The 17,748-nt window shown below is 37.2% G+C and overlaps 3 protein-coding genes across 4 annotated transcripts; 1 reads left to right on the forward strand and 2 right to left on the reverse strand.

Annotated features, from left to right (window-relative positions):
- Positions 1-47: 47 nt before the first annotated feature.
- On the reverse strand, positions 48-3,235 carry LOC112516578 (protein MANNAN SYNTHESIS-RELATED 2-like). The gene is made up of 6 exons (XM_025123701.1): positions 2,829-3,235; positions 2,519-2,648; positions 2,364-2,434; positions 1,962-2,047; positions 594-1,176; positions 48-510 (listed from the first exon to the last, which is right to left on the reverse strand). The coding sequence occupies exons 1-6, from the start codon at positions 2,940-2,942 to the stop codon at positions 229-231; spliced, it is 1,266 nt and encodes a 421-aa protein (XP_024979469.1). The 5' UTR covers positions 2,943-3,235; the 3' UTR covers positions 48-228.
- A 767-nt stretch (positions 3,236-4,002) lies between these two features.
- On the reverse strand, positions 4,003-8,180 carry LOC112516732. Of its 2 annotated transcripts, none has more exons than XM_025123939.1 (7): positions 7,802-8,180; positions 6,757-6,819; positions 6,460-6,596; positions 5,601-5,638; positions 5,381-5,426; positions 4,693-4,803; positions 4,003-4,396 (listed from the first exon to the last, which is right to left on the reverse strand). In XM_025123939.1, exons 1-7 carry the CDS (start codon positions 8,131-8,133, stop codon positions 4,221-4,223), a joined length of 903 nt encoding a protein of 300 aa, XP_024979707.1. In that variant the 5' UTR covers positions 8,134-8,180; the 3' UTR covers positions 4,003-4,220. The 2 variants fall into 2 exon arrangements, with proteins under 2 accessions (XP_024979707.1, XP_024979706.1); XM_025123938.1 differs by having other exon boundaries at positions 4,693-4,857.
- A 524-nt stretch (positions 8,181-8,704) lies between these two features.
- On the forward strand, positions 8,705-17,666 carry LOC112516486 (exocyst complex component EXO84B-like). Its single transcript, XM_025123551.1, has 7 exons — positions 8,705-9,108; positions 12,205-12,302; positions 12,392-13,448; positions 14,677-15,192; positions 16,283-16,471; positions 16,554-16,690; positions 17,181-17,666. The coding sequence occupies exons 1-7, from the start codon at positions 8,947-8,949 to the stop codon at positions 17,341-17,343; spliced, it is 2,322 nt and encodes a 773-aa protein (XP_024979319.1). The 5' UTR covers positions 8,705-8,946; the 3' UTR covers positions 17,344-17,666.
- The last annotated feature ends 82 nt before the right edge of the window (positions 17,667-17,748 follow it).

Below are 17,748 nucleotides of genomic sequence, written 5' to 3' on the forward strand. Positions count from 1 at the left end.
ACTAAATTAATATCCTTCTTTTGAACTTGATAGAAAGAAACCAATTCGGATAACCGTTTTCTGTTTCAGTTTGATTCTTTGGCTTCAAGCAGCACAAGTGTTTGCTAGAGTTACAAAATTCGAATGCTAACACATTGTCATTGTCCCTTTTTATAAATATATGAAACTCAACCTCTAATGAAAACTAAAACAAGTCTCAAGCATTTATTATCTCATATGGATAGCGTTTTAGCAGAAACACGAATACGCCATGTGGTTCTTCTTTGATACATAACGCGAAATGTAATTCCCCACAGAAGCAGAGGCATCGGGAGGAATGTTTGCAGGAACCAGTATCTTAGTCTTCCCTGAACCTATTCTCTTACCAGCAACGTTTGCATAAAACAACCCGGATATTGCTGGTACAAAAACGTCACTTTGTGAACATATGTAGAAATCTATCACCTTCTCGTACTCTGAAGAATCCGATCCCAGGAATTTTGGCTTCTTTTCCATTGGCATAATCCCTTCCTGAAAACCATTCAAAAAAGAAAAACCGGTGATTCTTATGAACTAAAGAAGCAATCAAAATGAGTAATTTTTATTTTTATTACCTTCGTGTAAGTTTTTGGGAAGAGGTCTTTCATGGAATCCAGGCTGCTATCCCACCGCGATTGGGTCAGATATATGGCACTGTTCTTGTCAAACGCGAGCTTCTTTAAGAACACCGCAATTTCTTGTGGGTCATAACATTTTTTTGAACCGTCACCATTCCCTTGGCAACCCTTGTTATCCAACATATCGAGCCTCAAGTCAACTGCTACAAACTGCCCATCAGATTTCCGACTCAGTGTTTTCAGCCGCTCCACCATCGAGTCAACAACTTCCTGAACTTCTGGTTGTAGCTCAAGACTTCCAAACATGGCTAAGCATCCGACTGAATTTCTCTCTTTCTCTTGTTCGCTCTTGCCCTTTTTCATGTTCACAGAAGGGAAGTATGTTGCCAGCCTTACATTTCCCTTGCTTCTAAAAACTGGTTCGATATTTTCTGAAATGTAGTCTTCTGTCACTCGATTAGGAATCCTTAGAACAGCAAGATTTTTTGATGTTATCTCAGAAGGCTGAGTTTTTACTACTTTCACCACTCCATCCAGGCTACTTATAAACTTCTCAATATCATAAATATCTCCAAAGTTCCTGAAAGATTAGCCAACGGTGTTAATCATCTGTAGTTTGATTCTGGATGCAGTTTACTTGTAGTAAATATTGGAAGCATTATTGCATGATATCGATGTTACTTCTTTATAAGATTAGTAATTGATGAACTGAATATTTGAAGTACAAAAAGTGAAGAAGACATCAATCCCTTATAGCACCTATATCCGCATATGAGATATCAGAGATAGGGTCAGGTTTAGGGGGGAAAAATGAAAAACCGAGGAACACTCTAGTTACCGTTCATCTGTATGGTATGCACATGTGCATACAAGTAATTTATAAGTAATTTTTTAGTATGCACATGTGCATAGAAACAAGGAAACATCTTCAATTATAGTATGCACATGTGCATGCCTATAGATTTACAGTTATTAGTGTGTTCCTTTGTTTTTCAGTTTTTGGGAGGGTTTTTCCCTGAACCTCCCTCTTCAGATATAAACCTCTAACTATTCTTGTTGAGAAATGGCACCTTCTAGAGTCAAGAACCAGAAAGAATGCAAGTATACAAATGCGAACAAGATGATAGAACATTTGAATCTACAAGTCATATATATAAACAACCATATCCACTAGATGCTGTGCCTGCAACAACCCCCCCCCCCCCCCCCAAAAAAAAAAAAAAGCCCCACCATTCTTCTCAATGGGACCTTGAAACTAATTGCCAAGAGAGATTTATGTTTCCAGGCTCCAAAAGAAAGAAAGTAGCATTGGAAAAAAAGCAAGAGAGGACATAAAATGCCTGGATTCCACATGTGAACACTAACCTCCGATCACCAGGTTGGCTTCCCCTTATGTCTGGAATCACGAGTGTCGCCCTTAGGTATCTTGCCACTACTACTGCATCAGTAACCTGAGGTTTACAATCACCATGGTTAAGATTTGATGAAACACAAAGACAAAAGGTAACAATACATGATTTTGACATAAGAAACAGAATGAAATGTGTTGATTTCTTTTGTTTCTATTCCTTTCCCTTTCTTCCTCTCTCTGTGCAGACTTGATTAACTCAATTTTGTGAAAACCAACGCAATTTGTTTGTAAGGAAATCCCATCACTCATTTACCATTCCAGATGAAATTAGAACGAAACCAGGGTAAGGAACAAGGTAATTAAGACAGAAGTAGAAGCGAAGGTAGCAGGTAAAGGTCTGGACTTTTATCAAATACCTGGGAGACATGGTATTCGGGTCCATTGGTTAATGAGAAAGTGACGAATCCTTTAGATTCTTCTACCTCTTCTATAAAATTTCAAAGAAAGTGACGTTAGAAATAGACATTAATGAAAATGTTTAGATTAGTTTCAGATAGTGTGTAGCACTGACCCAAATCTGGTTTAGACCAGCAAGGCTTGAGAGCAGTATCTTCCTCCTTCCAAGGATCATCGCCAGCCGAATCAAATGCGAGGCTTTTCTCTGAATCCTCAACACTTTGGGTGGATCCAGCATGGTTGACCTATATCAAAGGTAATTAGTAATGTGTATCTGAATTCTGATGGTAAAATAAATGAGGGTTTGAAATGGGCATATAATTAAAACAGGACCAATTCCAATTCCAATTCCAATTCTGGTTGGAGATTGAACGTGAGATAAAGAAAATGAAAGATTGCAGAGTGAAGAAGAAGAAGAAGCATACATGATGAGAGACAGGAGCGTCAAAGTGTTCACGCTTAATCATGTTGCCAAGCATTAGAAACATGGTGACTGTGAGCACCCCTGCAACTATCTGCCTCGGATCTATTATTCCCATTTTCTTCAGATCCACCTTACCTGCAACTATATCTATCTATCTATCTGTATCTATATCTATCAATCAGTCGATCTGTGTGTATATATATAAGTGCTGGTTTCTTTTTCTAATAAAGACGAATCAAGAACCCTCCTCCTGCTGTATCTATCTATGTATCCCTCTTTAATTATAAAAAAAAAGAAAGAAAAGGCAGGTCTTTTACTGTGGGGGTGAGGTTGAGAAATGAGAACGAGGAGGAGGATTGGGAGAGATGCAGAGAGAGTGTGTGGGTTCTTGGTTACATGTAATGTAATGTAATGTAATGGAGGAGACAAAGGGAGGAGTTGAGTTCACGTGGGTAAAGGATACATATTATTATCAAGTAGTAGTAGTAAACCCCAATCTACCAAACTTTGTGATCTTCACATATTTCCAATGTTTTATGATGATTTTGGGTGATAAATAAGAGAGAGAGAGAGAGAGAGAGAAATGTATTTGCAATTATGATTGATATTCAATGGGCTCTTTGTTTTTTAAGTTGGTATCTATGATTTTATTTTATTTCCATGTCTGTATGATTTAATCGTAGAAGGCTTTTTGTTGTTAAGACAATAAGAACATGAGGTGAGCTTACTCCATTAAGCCATGACTTTTCCATATCCCACTCCCTCCTCTTTTGTCGATGCCTGCTGCTCGAAGCTCAAGCCCTGACATTTTTATATACTTTTGGTATTTATGAATTGGGTTTTTGTGTAATTATTGATTCAAGGAAATGAAGAATGAAAGAAAATAGTGTGGGGGGTGTTTGGGGATGTGTTTAGAGTTGGAGGGGGTATTTTGTTATTATTATGGCACCGACACTCCAAATCCCATCCGCCACATGATCTGTAAATACCATTTACCATTATTTTTTATTTTCTAATAGTCAATATACGACTAGGTGGGTCATGGGTGTGATTGATGAAATCAAGGGGAAAAACCCAATTTTTATTATTGTTAATATATATATATATATATTAACAATATTTTATTAATTTAAAAAAAAAAAAAAAAAGAAACCTATTTGATTGGTCATATTCTTGAATCAAACCAAAACATCTTGACTAGCAATAGCAGTAGCAGCAGTTACGGAACAAGACTATGCCGCAAATTACTCCTACTCCTTCCCTTTAAATAAAATATTTCTTCATATTGACCAAGAATAAACAAGCAAGCTTCTTTCTAGTCTAATCTAATCTAATCTAATCTAATCTTCTTGTTACATACAATACACATTCTTCTTAAACCAAAATTAAGCCCTCACCAACTTTTATCTAAATGGCTGTAATCTTTGACCATCAATATTTCACCACATAGCTTTTTAGGAACTTGCTTCAGGTCTTCTCCTTCTTGCCATGCTTGTCCCACCACAACACCAGCCCCTATATTCCGCACGTATATCACAACCTGGTCGTTCAACGGCCATGGGTGTTTCCCTGCAAATGCAACATATACCTTTGCTTAACACTCTACAACTGACTCCTCCAGAACCATGACATAAATAGTTAAAAACCCTGGTAATCGTCCATATCCCATGTGCATATAAGTAATTTGTCCGTTATGCACATGCATAAAAACCAAGAAACAACTTCAATTACTTTGTATGCAAATGTGTATACTGTGTTCCTCAATTTTTCATTTTCTCTCTCTCTCTATATATATATATACAAAGAGAGAGAGAGAGAGATGTGGTTTATTATGCAACCTCTCTAATACAACCACAAAATATAACCTGGATTTGGAAACCCTTGAGGGTATTCTTGGATATCCAAAAGCCCGCTTCCAAATTCGTATGCTACATCACAAGGCTGCTCTGTTGCCATCACTTCGTTCACCTCTCTCACTGTGAAGTACAATGGAGCAAATGAGTGCGATAACCCACGCAGAACTGATGCATCTGAGGAACAGAATAAAAAAGAAAATAAATTGATTAGCGTATCATAGTCAAGAAAACACAACAGCTGGTAGCTACATTTTACTAAAAGAAACACTTTCTAAAGGACAAGTTTGATCTTCAGAACGATAACGTCTCCTGCTGGAGTTGATATAAAACATGCAAGCTACCAATTTTCTGGTTGCACTAGATTTAAGGAATAAAGGTTTACAGCCGATGCACAGATTAATAATATTCGCATTTCGAGATCAAAACTTAATAGATCAATTAAATTTAAGATAGTACATAACTGTAGTAACCTATATATATACATGGTACTGGGACGATAAAGTCTTGAGTACTCATATTCAGATGGTTACCGTTCTGTGTTTAAAAAGGAAGAAGACATTTATCAATCTGAGATATGATTATTTAACTACAAAGATCGAAACCATCAAATACAATTGTGTTGCAAAAAATATGATGCTATTCTTCAGGTTGCAGAACAAGTACAAAGATACAAATGGGTACAATCAGTAAATTATACCAATGACTCTTCCAAAAGTTTGGCCATCTTCACAGCGGAATAAAGCCTGATAGCAATTCCCGACAAAGAACAATAAAATGTTAATAAGATATGTACATGAGAAAGGAATCTAAAAACATATATAAGCAAAAAAACCAAAACTTGAACAAAGAAACTGCAATAGGTTATAAAGAATGAATCAGATATGTAGCTGTAACTTTTTATTGGATAGATAACTAACCTTCTTAAAGTAATTAATCCAGGGTACAGCCAAAGGCCCTGTTTGAAAAATCCCAATGGCATAAGAAATATGCAAGAAAAAATAATGATATAGACCATAAGAAAAGCAATCAAATACATCCAGAACTAAATTCGATGAACATTTTCAGCCATTTACTTTACTATAACACTAGTTGGACATCCCATATATAATTTGATTAAATTTATGTGCGTCCCAAAAAGGTATCTCATTGCATTGAGTTTCTATATTCAAGAGTCTTGAAGGACCAACTGCCATATAACATGGAAAGACTCTTCCGCAGATTCAAATAAATGATGTCCAACAGCCTAAATCGTAATGCAACCACCTGTAAAGTTTGTTACGTATTGCATATATCCCAAGGGTATCTTCCTGCCTTTATCATTTTACCGATATCACATAAGAGAGTGATAGATGGTTGGGATGACGTTTTATTCTAACCTTCATTCAAGAATATGAATTCCCAACCCAAGAAGACCAACCTCGGTCAATTACCAACTGATCTTCCTTCAACTTCCACTGAACCCTTCAGTTGCCAAATATACAACAAAGCATCAAAGGACTTAGGATCAAGTGTGGTTCCACTGGGACGCGTGTCATGGACATAATATAAACAACCATATAGGGGGTGGGGAGCTTTATGCAGAAAGCCAAAAAAATACCAAACCTGCTCCTCCCAATTTAAAAACACGCTCCTTTCATCTACGAAACAACCCTCCCAAACAAAAACCTTCCAAATTTATACAGACGGGTTAATCCACACAAACAAATTTATCCATACATAACATAATAGAAAACCAACCAAACGACCCCCAAGTGTGATCAAGTCTTTTCAAGTTACCTCCATTTGTTTGGCAGTGCCAATATTCCAGCAACTTTGCACCAGCTTCACCAGCAAACAAGATAGATGAATTTTGCTTTGCCAACTTTGGATTATCATATCTTGTGCCTGCTACCTCCCAAGCCCTCGATATGAGTCTGATCAAGTAAAAGACGAAGAGGAGAAAATAATGTAAAAGAATAAACAAATTAAACAACGCTGCAAAGGATGCAAGTCTATATGAAAGCAATGCTGAAAAAGCTATAATTGTAACATATATCGCTAATAGAGAAACATTTGAATTCCAAGGAGATATACCTGGGATTGAGCAAGGCCAGCAAACGATGTCTCCTTTCCTCTGGGATGTCATCAATCTTTTTCCTGATAATTAAGTATAAATCTTTAGGTTTTGGGATATTATCGTAGTAACAAAAACAAGAAGCTAATACTGTAATCACATAGACAACTTCAAAGCAGTTCAAACACATGGGAGTTATAGCAACTTAACATGCATCTCTGTTACACTAGCGAAAAAATAACAGTGCAACTGAACTCTTACCACATTCAGAGTCCTTTTGTTAGCAGCTTAATGGGACTCACAGCTTATTCGGTCAGCTATATATGACTGTTTGGTAGTGACTTAATGATATAGAAAGTGGCTTATTCAGTAAGCTTTTAAGATGGAGTTTTATGCAAAAAGCCAAGTTTTTCTCTGAACCTGTCAATCCTGATTAAAAAACATGCCCATTCCATCTATGAGAAAACCCTCCCAAACCCAATCAATACAAACAGATTAATCCACATAGACAACTTCATCCATATAGGACTTAATGGAAACCAACCAAACAGCCCCTTGGTGCATGACAAATAAGTTGGCAGTGTTAAAGTCAGAGTCTTTATTCGCCTTATATCCATGATTTTTGATTTCCATAAACTTCCCAGTGGAAAATGCCAATGCATTTCAGGAAGAAATTTTCTTCAAAACCGAAAAGTAAAAGCCTTTTCATAGTCTAAATGGTTCTTGATGAGCTCAGCCTCAGATAGTCAGATTCCTTGATTCCAAAGAAATAAATTATACCACATATGCATTACAGAAAGAAGATGAAAACACCCTGTGCTTTTAAATGTTGTTTTTAATGACCATATTTGTTAATGTTCTAATCATGTGTAGCTTTTGAAACCCTCAATCTACAAGCCTACAAACGGCAATCTGATGGCTTAGATTGGAAAGACTAGTTGAAAATTTAACCCAATCCATATCTTAGGTTGGTTGGTTGTTGCGGATATACAAATCAAAAGATAAATTAAACAAAAATAGGAGAAAGCTATAAAACAAGGCGTAAAGGGAAAAAGAGAGTAAGACCAGAGATAAGCGGCAGGGTTGTAAGAAGAAGGGTCTAAAGGAATGAGTTGTTTGGGTGGATCAAGAAACGACACCACGTCCATCTCGTCATAGTAAGATATTTGGCCACCAGGCAGAAGCTGGTGAGGTTTATCATCCCAGGGCGATACGTGCAGTGAATGCACCGTCGTGCTAACCCACCTCACACTCACAGTGGTGGGGTTAATCGGAAAGCGGTTGTTGGAAAGTTTCAAGTTTGAAGCTTGTAAATGGGGAGGGTGGAGGCATGGCGATAGGATAATTTGGGAGTGGAATTGGCGGGTTGAAGACGAAGATAAAGAAGGGGGGAACATTTTGACACTAGTCAATTGAACCTCTGGTAAACCCAATTGTATTTGTATGCATACCCTGGCCTAGTGAGTAGCGAAGAGTTTCTAGGTTCTTTTTTAAGTAGGTGATAAAATTCAAAAAGGATACCTCTCAATTTTGATTGCTAGTATCTCCAAACAAACAAACAAACAAACGGTTTTCTTTAAAATAAAGAAAATGAAGCTTTTGGACAAGCAAAATACTTGTCTATTTTAAAGAATGTGTTAAAGTGGATATGTATAACTTTTTCATTCGTTCCATCTTCGCCATAAGTAAAGTATTGAGGATACATGATTTGGATGAGAGGTGGAAGTATGTGACACAATGATTTAGGATATGTGATGAGATTGATTTACATCAATAATACTAAACCCATTTTTATGGAATGAATAGTGAAGGTTAAAGAAGCTGTAGACATTTTTGAGAACATAAAACTCAAGATTATCTTGAATTTCATTTCAAGTCAAGGAAATGGAAAGCGAAAAAGAGAAAGAAAATATTGATATTAAAATGAAGTGAAAAATAAACAAGGCGAGTCGCAAGCAATAATTAGAGAATAGGCCTGGCAATTGGCAAACCAACTAACCCCCCCTTTCTGTCTCTCACCTCACCTCAGGTGGATCACCCACCGGCGTTCCCCAGCTTTCGATCACCATCATCATTCATGCCAATTCCTTCTCTACGCTTTCAGATCTAAGCTTTTCATTCCTTCCTCAAATCACCTCCATTTTTCCCCTGTGTTTGTTGGACCTACCTGATTTAAGCCCTAGATTCTCCTTCCTTCGATCTTCTTTTCTATGGCGTCCAAGTTGTCATCCCGCTCTAGAGGAGGCGCCCCTGTAAAGCCCAACTCCAAGGAAACCGGCCCTAAGCTCGAGGAAAATCTTAACATCTTCAAGTCCGATAAATTCGACGCCGATGGCTTTGTCAATTCCAAATGTAATTCCTTGAACGAGAAGGTCCGTATCCTCCTAAATCCTCTCTTACCATTTCTTTTTTTAGTAATTATTCTCCAGGAATTATAGGTATTATGATTAAAATACATATGCGGTTTAGAATTAAAGCTATATTAACGTGCTCTCATTGTTTATATATATTCATTTTTGTCTATATAACAATTCATTTATACTTCAAAGTTGCATTTGTGAATCTCCTTCGTTCTAGCTTTTGTTGTGCTATTAGTCTGATTAGCTGTGAGGATGGCTGCTTATCACCAAAAAGGACTCATCCATAGCTGCTCGGTTTAGATCATCATTATAGGATGAACGGTTCCCTTATTCATTGATCCATTAAATGTGCTCATACTAGTCCCATATATGTGCAAAAGGGTTTGTAACCGGCAACCCAAAGCAGGCCCTACGCCTCGCCCAAGAGCATCTCAAACCAAGAGCATCATTTGAGAGGCAATTCAGGTACACAATGGCCTGCAGGGTGGCTGACTTAACAGCATAGTGCACACAAGAAGTCCAATCCCCAAAGGATTGCAACTCCCACTATGCCGCTGTCAAACTTGAACCGTCACTCTTTTATCCTTGAATCCACCCCTCTACTTTGAAGTAGTTTAATTTGTTACTTCATCAATATTAAATTATAACTTGGTGTGCCCAGGTTTGAATATAAAAGTATTCTCGGGCTTGTCGTGTCCCATTTTGTTGGGCGTGGCTCATGTATAAAATCGACTTCAGACAATTACTTTTTTAAACATAATATATTTGTAATCTGTGTAAAAGTGAGGAATGTGATGTGATACCCTGAACGGTAATTATCAAATCAAGATTTTAAATATTTCCTTTTTTGGCATACTTGCTACTTTCTCCCTTTATTATTAATATTTAATAGTATTAGTTCTTTCAAATAAAATTTTGTTGATATTAGAAGTCGAATTTATAACAAAAATATTTCCTCGTTTCATAAATCCTAAAATGCAGGCTCTACAGGGTATATCGCTTGCCAATCTTCATAAATATTTAAAAGGTGAAATCCCAACACCTTAGCTCCACGATACGACTAAAAACTACCATGTCTACCAAATCTGAATGTAAATCACTTATGAAGAAACTAGATATGCCTTCCTTCCTCACGAGGAACATACACTTACGTCCCTAAAAGAGCATATTTCCACGACTATTCCGTTCCTTTGCCCTTTAAATCTTAACCAGGGAAAACCGGCCTAAAACCTGTTCAATACAGTAACTTTTAGTACTCAACCATTGAAGGGCCAAATGAGCATAAAATAATTTTTATGAAAGATCATGTTGTATTCAACGTCTTTTCACAAAAGGGATCAAGCAAAAGCTTCAGCTTGAAAGGTATAATGGCTTCCCAAATAAAATGTGATTAGCCTTAAGATAATAAAGAGAAAGAGTTGATTGACTAATGAAAGACTAAATGGCTTGAGAATCATGATCCATGCCCTGGGTTGGCGCTACGAGCAAAATGAAACAAGGAGGTTATCCCCTATTTATACCATGATGGGTATTCTTGGAAAATATATTCCAAAGGATGGAGTTTGCTTGAAGTTGCTATCATAGTTACCGAGAACTTGAATTTTTTGGCATCAATATGTAAATATGCTGCTTTTGCATTTGTTGGAGCATTCCTATATTTGTGCGCTAATGTGCTAGATGTTCAATTATCAGATATATCAATATAAAATATGAATTTTGTTTGTATATTTATGTACCTTATATATTGTAATACCAATATTTAGGCAAGTGTGTATATGTTTACCTGTACCATTATGAATGGTAGAAAGGATGGCGGCGGGAGCATGTTTCAGCTGTGTGGGTTTGGCAGTCCAAAAATATTAACAGCTAGATGCAGCACATATGTTAATGTCCATATGTGTTTTTTGAATAAATAAGAGAAATAACTTAACAAAGAACCATCATTAAAATAATAATCCTTCAAATCCCTTGTCGTTCAGACTCTCTAGGATGTCGTATCCTACAAACACATAAACAAGCATATAAAATATTAAGAAAACTGAACAAGAAATAAAAGAAAAACAAGTCATACTACCTAAGTAGGTGAGGAGATGAGTACGCTGTACGCATGAGTGGAAAAATAGTGAGGAGAGGAGTGAAGTAGAAATGTAATGTTCAAACAATAATTAGAGGATGCTGGGATTGTAAATATGCAATTTTTGTATAATCATACATAAAATATGTCCACGTATTTGAAGTATTCAGTTTCCTCTTTGACCAGGATATTTGGATGCTTAGATTGTAAATGTTTCATAGGTTGATATTCATAATATGTGTTCAGGTATTTGAAGTGTTAAGCTTCCTTGTCAGCCAGGAATTACTAAGAACCACAAAAAAAGTAAGCCAAACCCTCTAAGAAAGCAAGTCAATCTGCAGCCAAGTAGCACCAGGATGTAACCAATTTAGCCAAGCCAAACCAAGTATTTTTTAAATGAATGGGTTTGCACCCTGTGCACACTCAACCTGACCCAAACCGCAGCTGCATCTTGCACCCAGTGCAGATGTGACACTCTAACTCTATGGTGCTTTATAGATAGAATGCAAGAAATCTACATTCAGAATCAAAATGGTGAAGATTATATTGGAAGGAGAAAATAGTTTATATGGAATGGGAGGAAAGTGAGACTTGAAAATGAAACAATCTTTTGTAAACAACTTAGTTTTAGAAAACATACTCAACACTGAAGATGTATTTAGCCTTAAGGTGAATGAACTGATCCCATGAATCATGATTGACGTTCCTGGTTTTAGTGGTTGAACATGCAGGCGTTGGAAGAACTTGAAAAGACGATGCATGCTGCTTTCTGCACCATCTTAAATAAAAATTAGAAAGAACTGCAAACATGCTTTCGAGGAAACTAGTTATTGCTCAACACAGACATGTTTCTTTGGTCCATTGGATGCTTGGTGTTTCATTTATGAGCAGCAGTGGATACTAGAATTTAGCCTTTGGTTCCCACTAACTTACCTCCATGCATTATATACACTGTTTATCTCTGCTCAATGCATCTTTCTCTTTGTTGATAAATTGTTTTAATATAACTGACATATACCTCATCCACTTACCAGGAGATAAGGCAATTATGCTCATATCTATTGGATTTGAAGAAAGCTTCTGCAGAGGAAATGCGTAGGAGTGTCTATGCTAATTATACTGCATTCATACGGTGGGTCCTTTTGTTAAAAAATACATGTATTTGGTTTATTTTGCATGTAAATTGGTAGCTGATATTGGTTAATTGCTAAAAAAATTCAGCACATCAAAAGAGATATCAGATTTAGAAGGTGAGCTACTGTCGATAAGAAACTTGCTATCTACTCAGGCTACCTTAATTCATGGTCTAGCTGAGGGGGTCCATGTTGATTCTTTGTCTATCACTGTTCCTGGTGGTTCCTCTTCAAATGGATTATCTCCTGATGTAGACAGAGATCCTTCAGACCTAGAGAATTGGTTAATTGAGTTCCCTGATATCCTTGATGTTCTGTTAGCTGAAAGAAGAGTGGAGGAAGCTTTGGCTACCCTTGATGAAGGGGAACGTGTAGCTTCTGAAGCAAAAGAAAAGGATTCACTGAGTCCTGTTGTTTTGAAGTCCTTGCAGACGGCTATAACAGAATGTCGGCAAAGACTAGCCAATCAGCTTGCTGATGCTGCTTCTCAACCTACAACACGTGGCAGTGAGCTTCGTGCAGCTATTAGTGCTCTTAAAAAGCTTGGAGATGGCCCTCGTGCCCACAGTCTACTGCTCCAAGCACATTATCAAAGGCTTCAAAGCAACATGCAAAATCTTCGTCCTTCTAGCACCTCATACGGGGGAGCATATACAGCAGCTATTTCGCAACTGGTATTTTCTGTTATTGCTCAAACAGCAACTGACTCTAATGCTATTTTTGGTAACGAACCAGCTTATAGCTCTGAGCTTGTGATGTGGGCTACGAAACAAACAGAAGACTTTGCTCTTCTTGTTAAAAGACATGCATTAGCTTCATCTGCTGCTGCTGGTGGGTTAAGGGCTGCTGCTGAATGTGTTCAAATAGCTATGGGACATTGTTCTTTGTTGGAAGCTCGTGGTTTGGCACTGTGTCCCGTGCTCTTGAAACTTTTTAGGCCTAGTGTTGAACAGGCGCTTGGTGCAAATTTAAAGCGAATTGAAGAGAGTACTGCTGCATTGGCTGCAGCTGATGATTGGGATCTTTCTTCTTCCCCAACTGTTACTCGTCTATCTGGAAGGCCTTCAAGTACATCCCATAATACCATATCGGCTTATCAACATAAGCTCTCAAGTAGTGCTCAAAGGTTCAATTTGATGGTTCAGGTGAACTTTTTTATTCATTCCCTTTGTGCCTCTGTTTTGTGTATACCTCACAGATTTTCACAGACAAGTACCTGTGGGATAAACTTAAAGAAGCCTGGCTGTCTTTTAAGCAGTCCCCTGAGCCACTGAGCTTGACACTAATAAAATTAAAGGATATACTAGAAAATTGATTGACTATGGCTTCCTGTTGGAGTTTGGTTAAGTGTTACTTGTTCAATATGTTATAGAGACCATTATCATCTTGTAGCTCTGTTTAACTCTGGGCAGGTAGACATGTATGTCATGCAATCATAAAAATTTGTGTTGATATATCAACATGCATCACAAGCGTGTTCTATCAACTTGCGACCTCTTCCCAGGAAATCTCTGCCTTCTTGGACATTCATTTAAATATTATCACACTTTTCTAGAAAAAGCAGCATCTATGTTTTAATGGGTGTATTAACTCAAGATTTGGTAGAAATAATTAGTCTTTTATTTACATTTTAGTTTAAGAAAAATGATTTTTGTCATCTGTGTGAAGGTTATGCTTGATTATTTGTTCAACTTCTTTCAAAAGCACCGACCTTGATGCTCACCACGGTATAATGTGGCAATCACAATCAGAGACGGTGAATATGACAGTAGTGGATACCTGAATGCTATAATGTCAGGTGGTCTCAGACTGTAAAGTAGAGCTGTGATATTAACTCTGCAAATAGGGAAATGTAAAAATTAGAATGCAAATATCCCAAGAAGGGAACTGCAACACTTAATTGTGATGGAGGGAGCATGGTAATCTTATCAATTTAGTGAGAACTTCCAAGATGTATGCCACCACTTGGCAGACTTGATTGTATAATTACAATTAAGGACTTGCTTAGACATAGAATCTAGCTCACATATGACTACCACATACTGAACATATATTTTGTCCACTTGTTGATATGGACTTGGTGCTAAAAGAATGAGCTCTTTATCATGCTAATGGCCCGACTACATTACTATCTCGTTTTTCCAATTTTGACTTGCCAATTGTCATCCTGGTATAGTTTCCTTCAGGCATATCTTTGTAGGGTTGTCGCTCATGCTTGATTGTGCATTCTGCTCGTCCTAAGTATCTATCAATATGATCATCTTATGGTTTATTGTGATTTGATACTAGATTTATTTATTGCCTTATCTACTTGTTATCTATCACATTAGAGTATTCCAGCATGTCACTCATTGCATGCTATTTACTGTATAGGATTTCTTTGAGGATGTAGGGCCACTGCTAAGCATGCAGTTGGGCGGTAAAATGTTGGAGGGATTGTTCCATGTGTTCAATTCTTATGTTAGCATGCTCATTAGAGCACTCCCGGGCTCCATGGAAGAAGAAGCAAACTACGAAGGCTCTGGGAATAAAATAGTTCGGATGGCTGAGACTGAATCCCAACAAATGGCATTGCTTGCAAATGCATCCTTGTTAGCTGATGAGCTATTACCTCGTGCAGCCATGAAGCTTACCCCTGTAGCACAAGCCATTTACAAGGATGATCCTCGTAGAAGACCCTCAGATCGGCAAAATCGACACCCTGAGCAAAGGGAATGGAAGAGGCGTCTTGCAAGCATAGTAGATAGATTGAAGGATAGCTTCTGCAGACAACACGCTCTAGATCTTATCTTTACTGAAGATGGTGATAGCCATCTGACTGCAGACATGTACATAAATATGGATGGAAGTATTGAGGAAATAGAATGGTTCCCTTCTCCAATATTTCAGGTACTTAGACAAATTTTCAGTCATGGTATAGTTTATTTTTATTTAGAACTTCATTTTGCATGTTGACATAGATTGGTTTATGCCATTTTTGTCCTTTGATTTGCTCACGACACATGTTGCATACTTTTGCATGTTGGCACACCAATATATTATTTGCATAATAAAAATACCCATATGGTACTGCAAATATGTTGATGCTCGACAGTCGACTAATTTTACTTCCAACTCTGCTGCTTAAGTTGATTCTCTCGCTAAAGGACCTATGAAAGTTTGAATGATTTTGCTGGTTTACATGTGTGGTATTTGGTGCTCACTGATGAACTGATGATGACTTGAGCTTTGATTTTCTTCTTTTAGAATAGAAGAATGGAATAGCTTTATGGAGTGTTTGTTGATTATGCTATCATGACAGGTTCACATGCTGAAAGCCACACAGCACCATTTCCATGTAGACTTCTAACTTTGTGCACTGTTCCTTCCTCCTTTTAGAATCTTGACTGTACTGGAGAGAGTATGAAATGTGGCCCCTCTCTCTTAGCTTATTTTTGCTTGAAAAGGGACATTCATATCAATTGAAAGAAAAAAGTTGCTTACTTTTGTCTTTCTAATTGTAACTGATTGTTAATAAATTGAGGTTCAGGTTTCCCACTGAAGTTCTAGTAAACTTTCAAGGCCAACTATGAATAGACTTGCATCACAGATTTCTTTTAGCTTTGGTCATGTTTATTCTCTTGTGCATAATTTTGATCTCAAATTGACCTTCAACAACTTCTCTGAAATTGTGCATGCACTTATTAATAGATTTTCAACTCTGATCCATTAAATAGTGTACCTCTAATTCAAAAGTTTGTCCTGAAAGTGTTGGGAAACTTTGTGGCCAAATTTTAGTTGCTAAATCATAAAAAGACCATTTTCCCTGATTGTTGTTACTTACAAGTGTCATAACTAACATATATATGATTGAACTAGCTGGATGCCATTCATTCTATCTTGTGACATTTTTTATGCTCTAAATCCAAATTGTGAACTGTTAGTTTATGGTCAAGGCCGAGAGACTAATTTCTACCTTCTTGTTTTTATTTATCTTCAGGAACTTTATGCAAAACTTTACAGGATGTCTGCTATAGCAGCAGAAATGTTTGTTGGCAGGGAACGTTTTTCGACAATGTTATTAATGAGGCTTACAGAAACTGTCATCTTATGGCTTTCAGAAGACCAAACTTTTTGGGATGACATTGAAGAAGGACCGAGGCCCTTAGGTCATCTCGGCCTACAGCAGGTATGTGGGTCAATATTCGTTTATTATGTTTCTTGTTGCTGGGCTGGTGTATTTAATGGTTTTTTAACTTGCAAATTTGCAGTTCTATTTGGATATGAAGTTTGTTATCTCCTTTGCCTCCCAAGGACGTTACTTATCTCGAAATTTAAATCGAGTCGTGAATGAGATCATATCTAAAGCTCTTGCATCCTTTGCTGCAACGGGAGTGGATCCATATGGGTGAGTGAAAGTAGCTACACGTTATCAAATATGTGAAATCATCATTTTACATACCTCTATTTAAATTCTTTTGTTCTATATATTTTGGGGGGCTAACTATTGAGGTTTGGATTATTTGATGACAAGGGAACTCAGCTTTTATAAATGGGAATGTATAATTGGCTGTTTGATGATAAACAAGGAACCAACCAGAAGCAAGAATAAAAATGGCAACAAAAAAAAGCTTTGTAGGAATGGCATAGAAAAGTAATATCGATGCTTAAAGTTTAACAAGCATCATTGCATGATTTCTGTGATTTGTAACTAAATTGAGAGGCTCATGATGATGTGTATGTTGTCATTAACACTTGCATTTACTTCAGTTTCATGGACATCTACATGAGTTTTCTTATGTAGATGTCAACACTAAGGCATATGTGCATCAATTAGAGTACGAACAGGTAATGTGTTGGGGTTGTAGTAAATGATATATTTGGTTATTTTATGGCAGTGTACTTCCTGAGGACGAGTGGTTTGGTGATATATGTCAAGAAGCAATAGAGAGGTTGAGCGGGAAGCCAAGATTAGCCAATGGGGAACGAGATCTAAGCAGCCCGACTGCTTCTGTTTCAGCACAATCAATATCATCCATCAGATCTCATGGGAGCTCCTAAGGCAATTGATTTCCCCTCTTGTATATCTGGGATCTGTCTGCTGCAACATTTCTTTTGTAATCATAGAAGTTTATTTTTCATTTTAGAATGCTTTGCCTTTTGTTCTCTCTCTCTTATTATCATATCATTGTGTCAGATATCGGGTAGTTTCATCATTCTCACAAGTTTAGGAATTCTTTCTGTTCTCCGGTAGAGGGAGCATCTAAGCATGTAAATTTGTCTTTTTTTTGTTTTTAACCTTTTGAGTGCAAATTTTTTGGTATTCCTTGACTGGTAGTGTGGGGGAGTTGTAATTGATTTGTTGCAAATAATTTGGTTTTGCCAAGTGAATCTGTAAATTGTGAATTGTGATTACTTCTAATCTGGTGTCATTATTGTTTTACATGGGATAAAATCATGGTGCTG

This window comes from Cynara cardunculus, assembly GCF_001531365.2.
Source record: "Cynara cardunculus var. scolymus isolate 2C chromosome LG 8, CcrdV1, whole genome shotgun sequence".
Taxonomy (NCBI): Eukaryota; Viridiplantae; Streptophyta; class Magnoliopsida; order Asterales; family Asteraceae; genus Cynara; species Cynara cardunculus.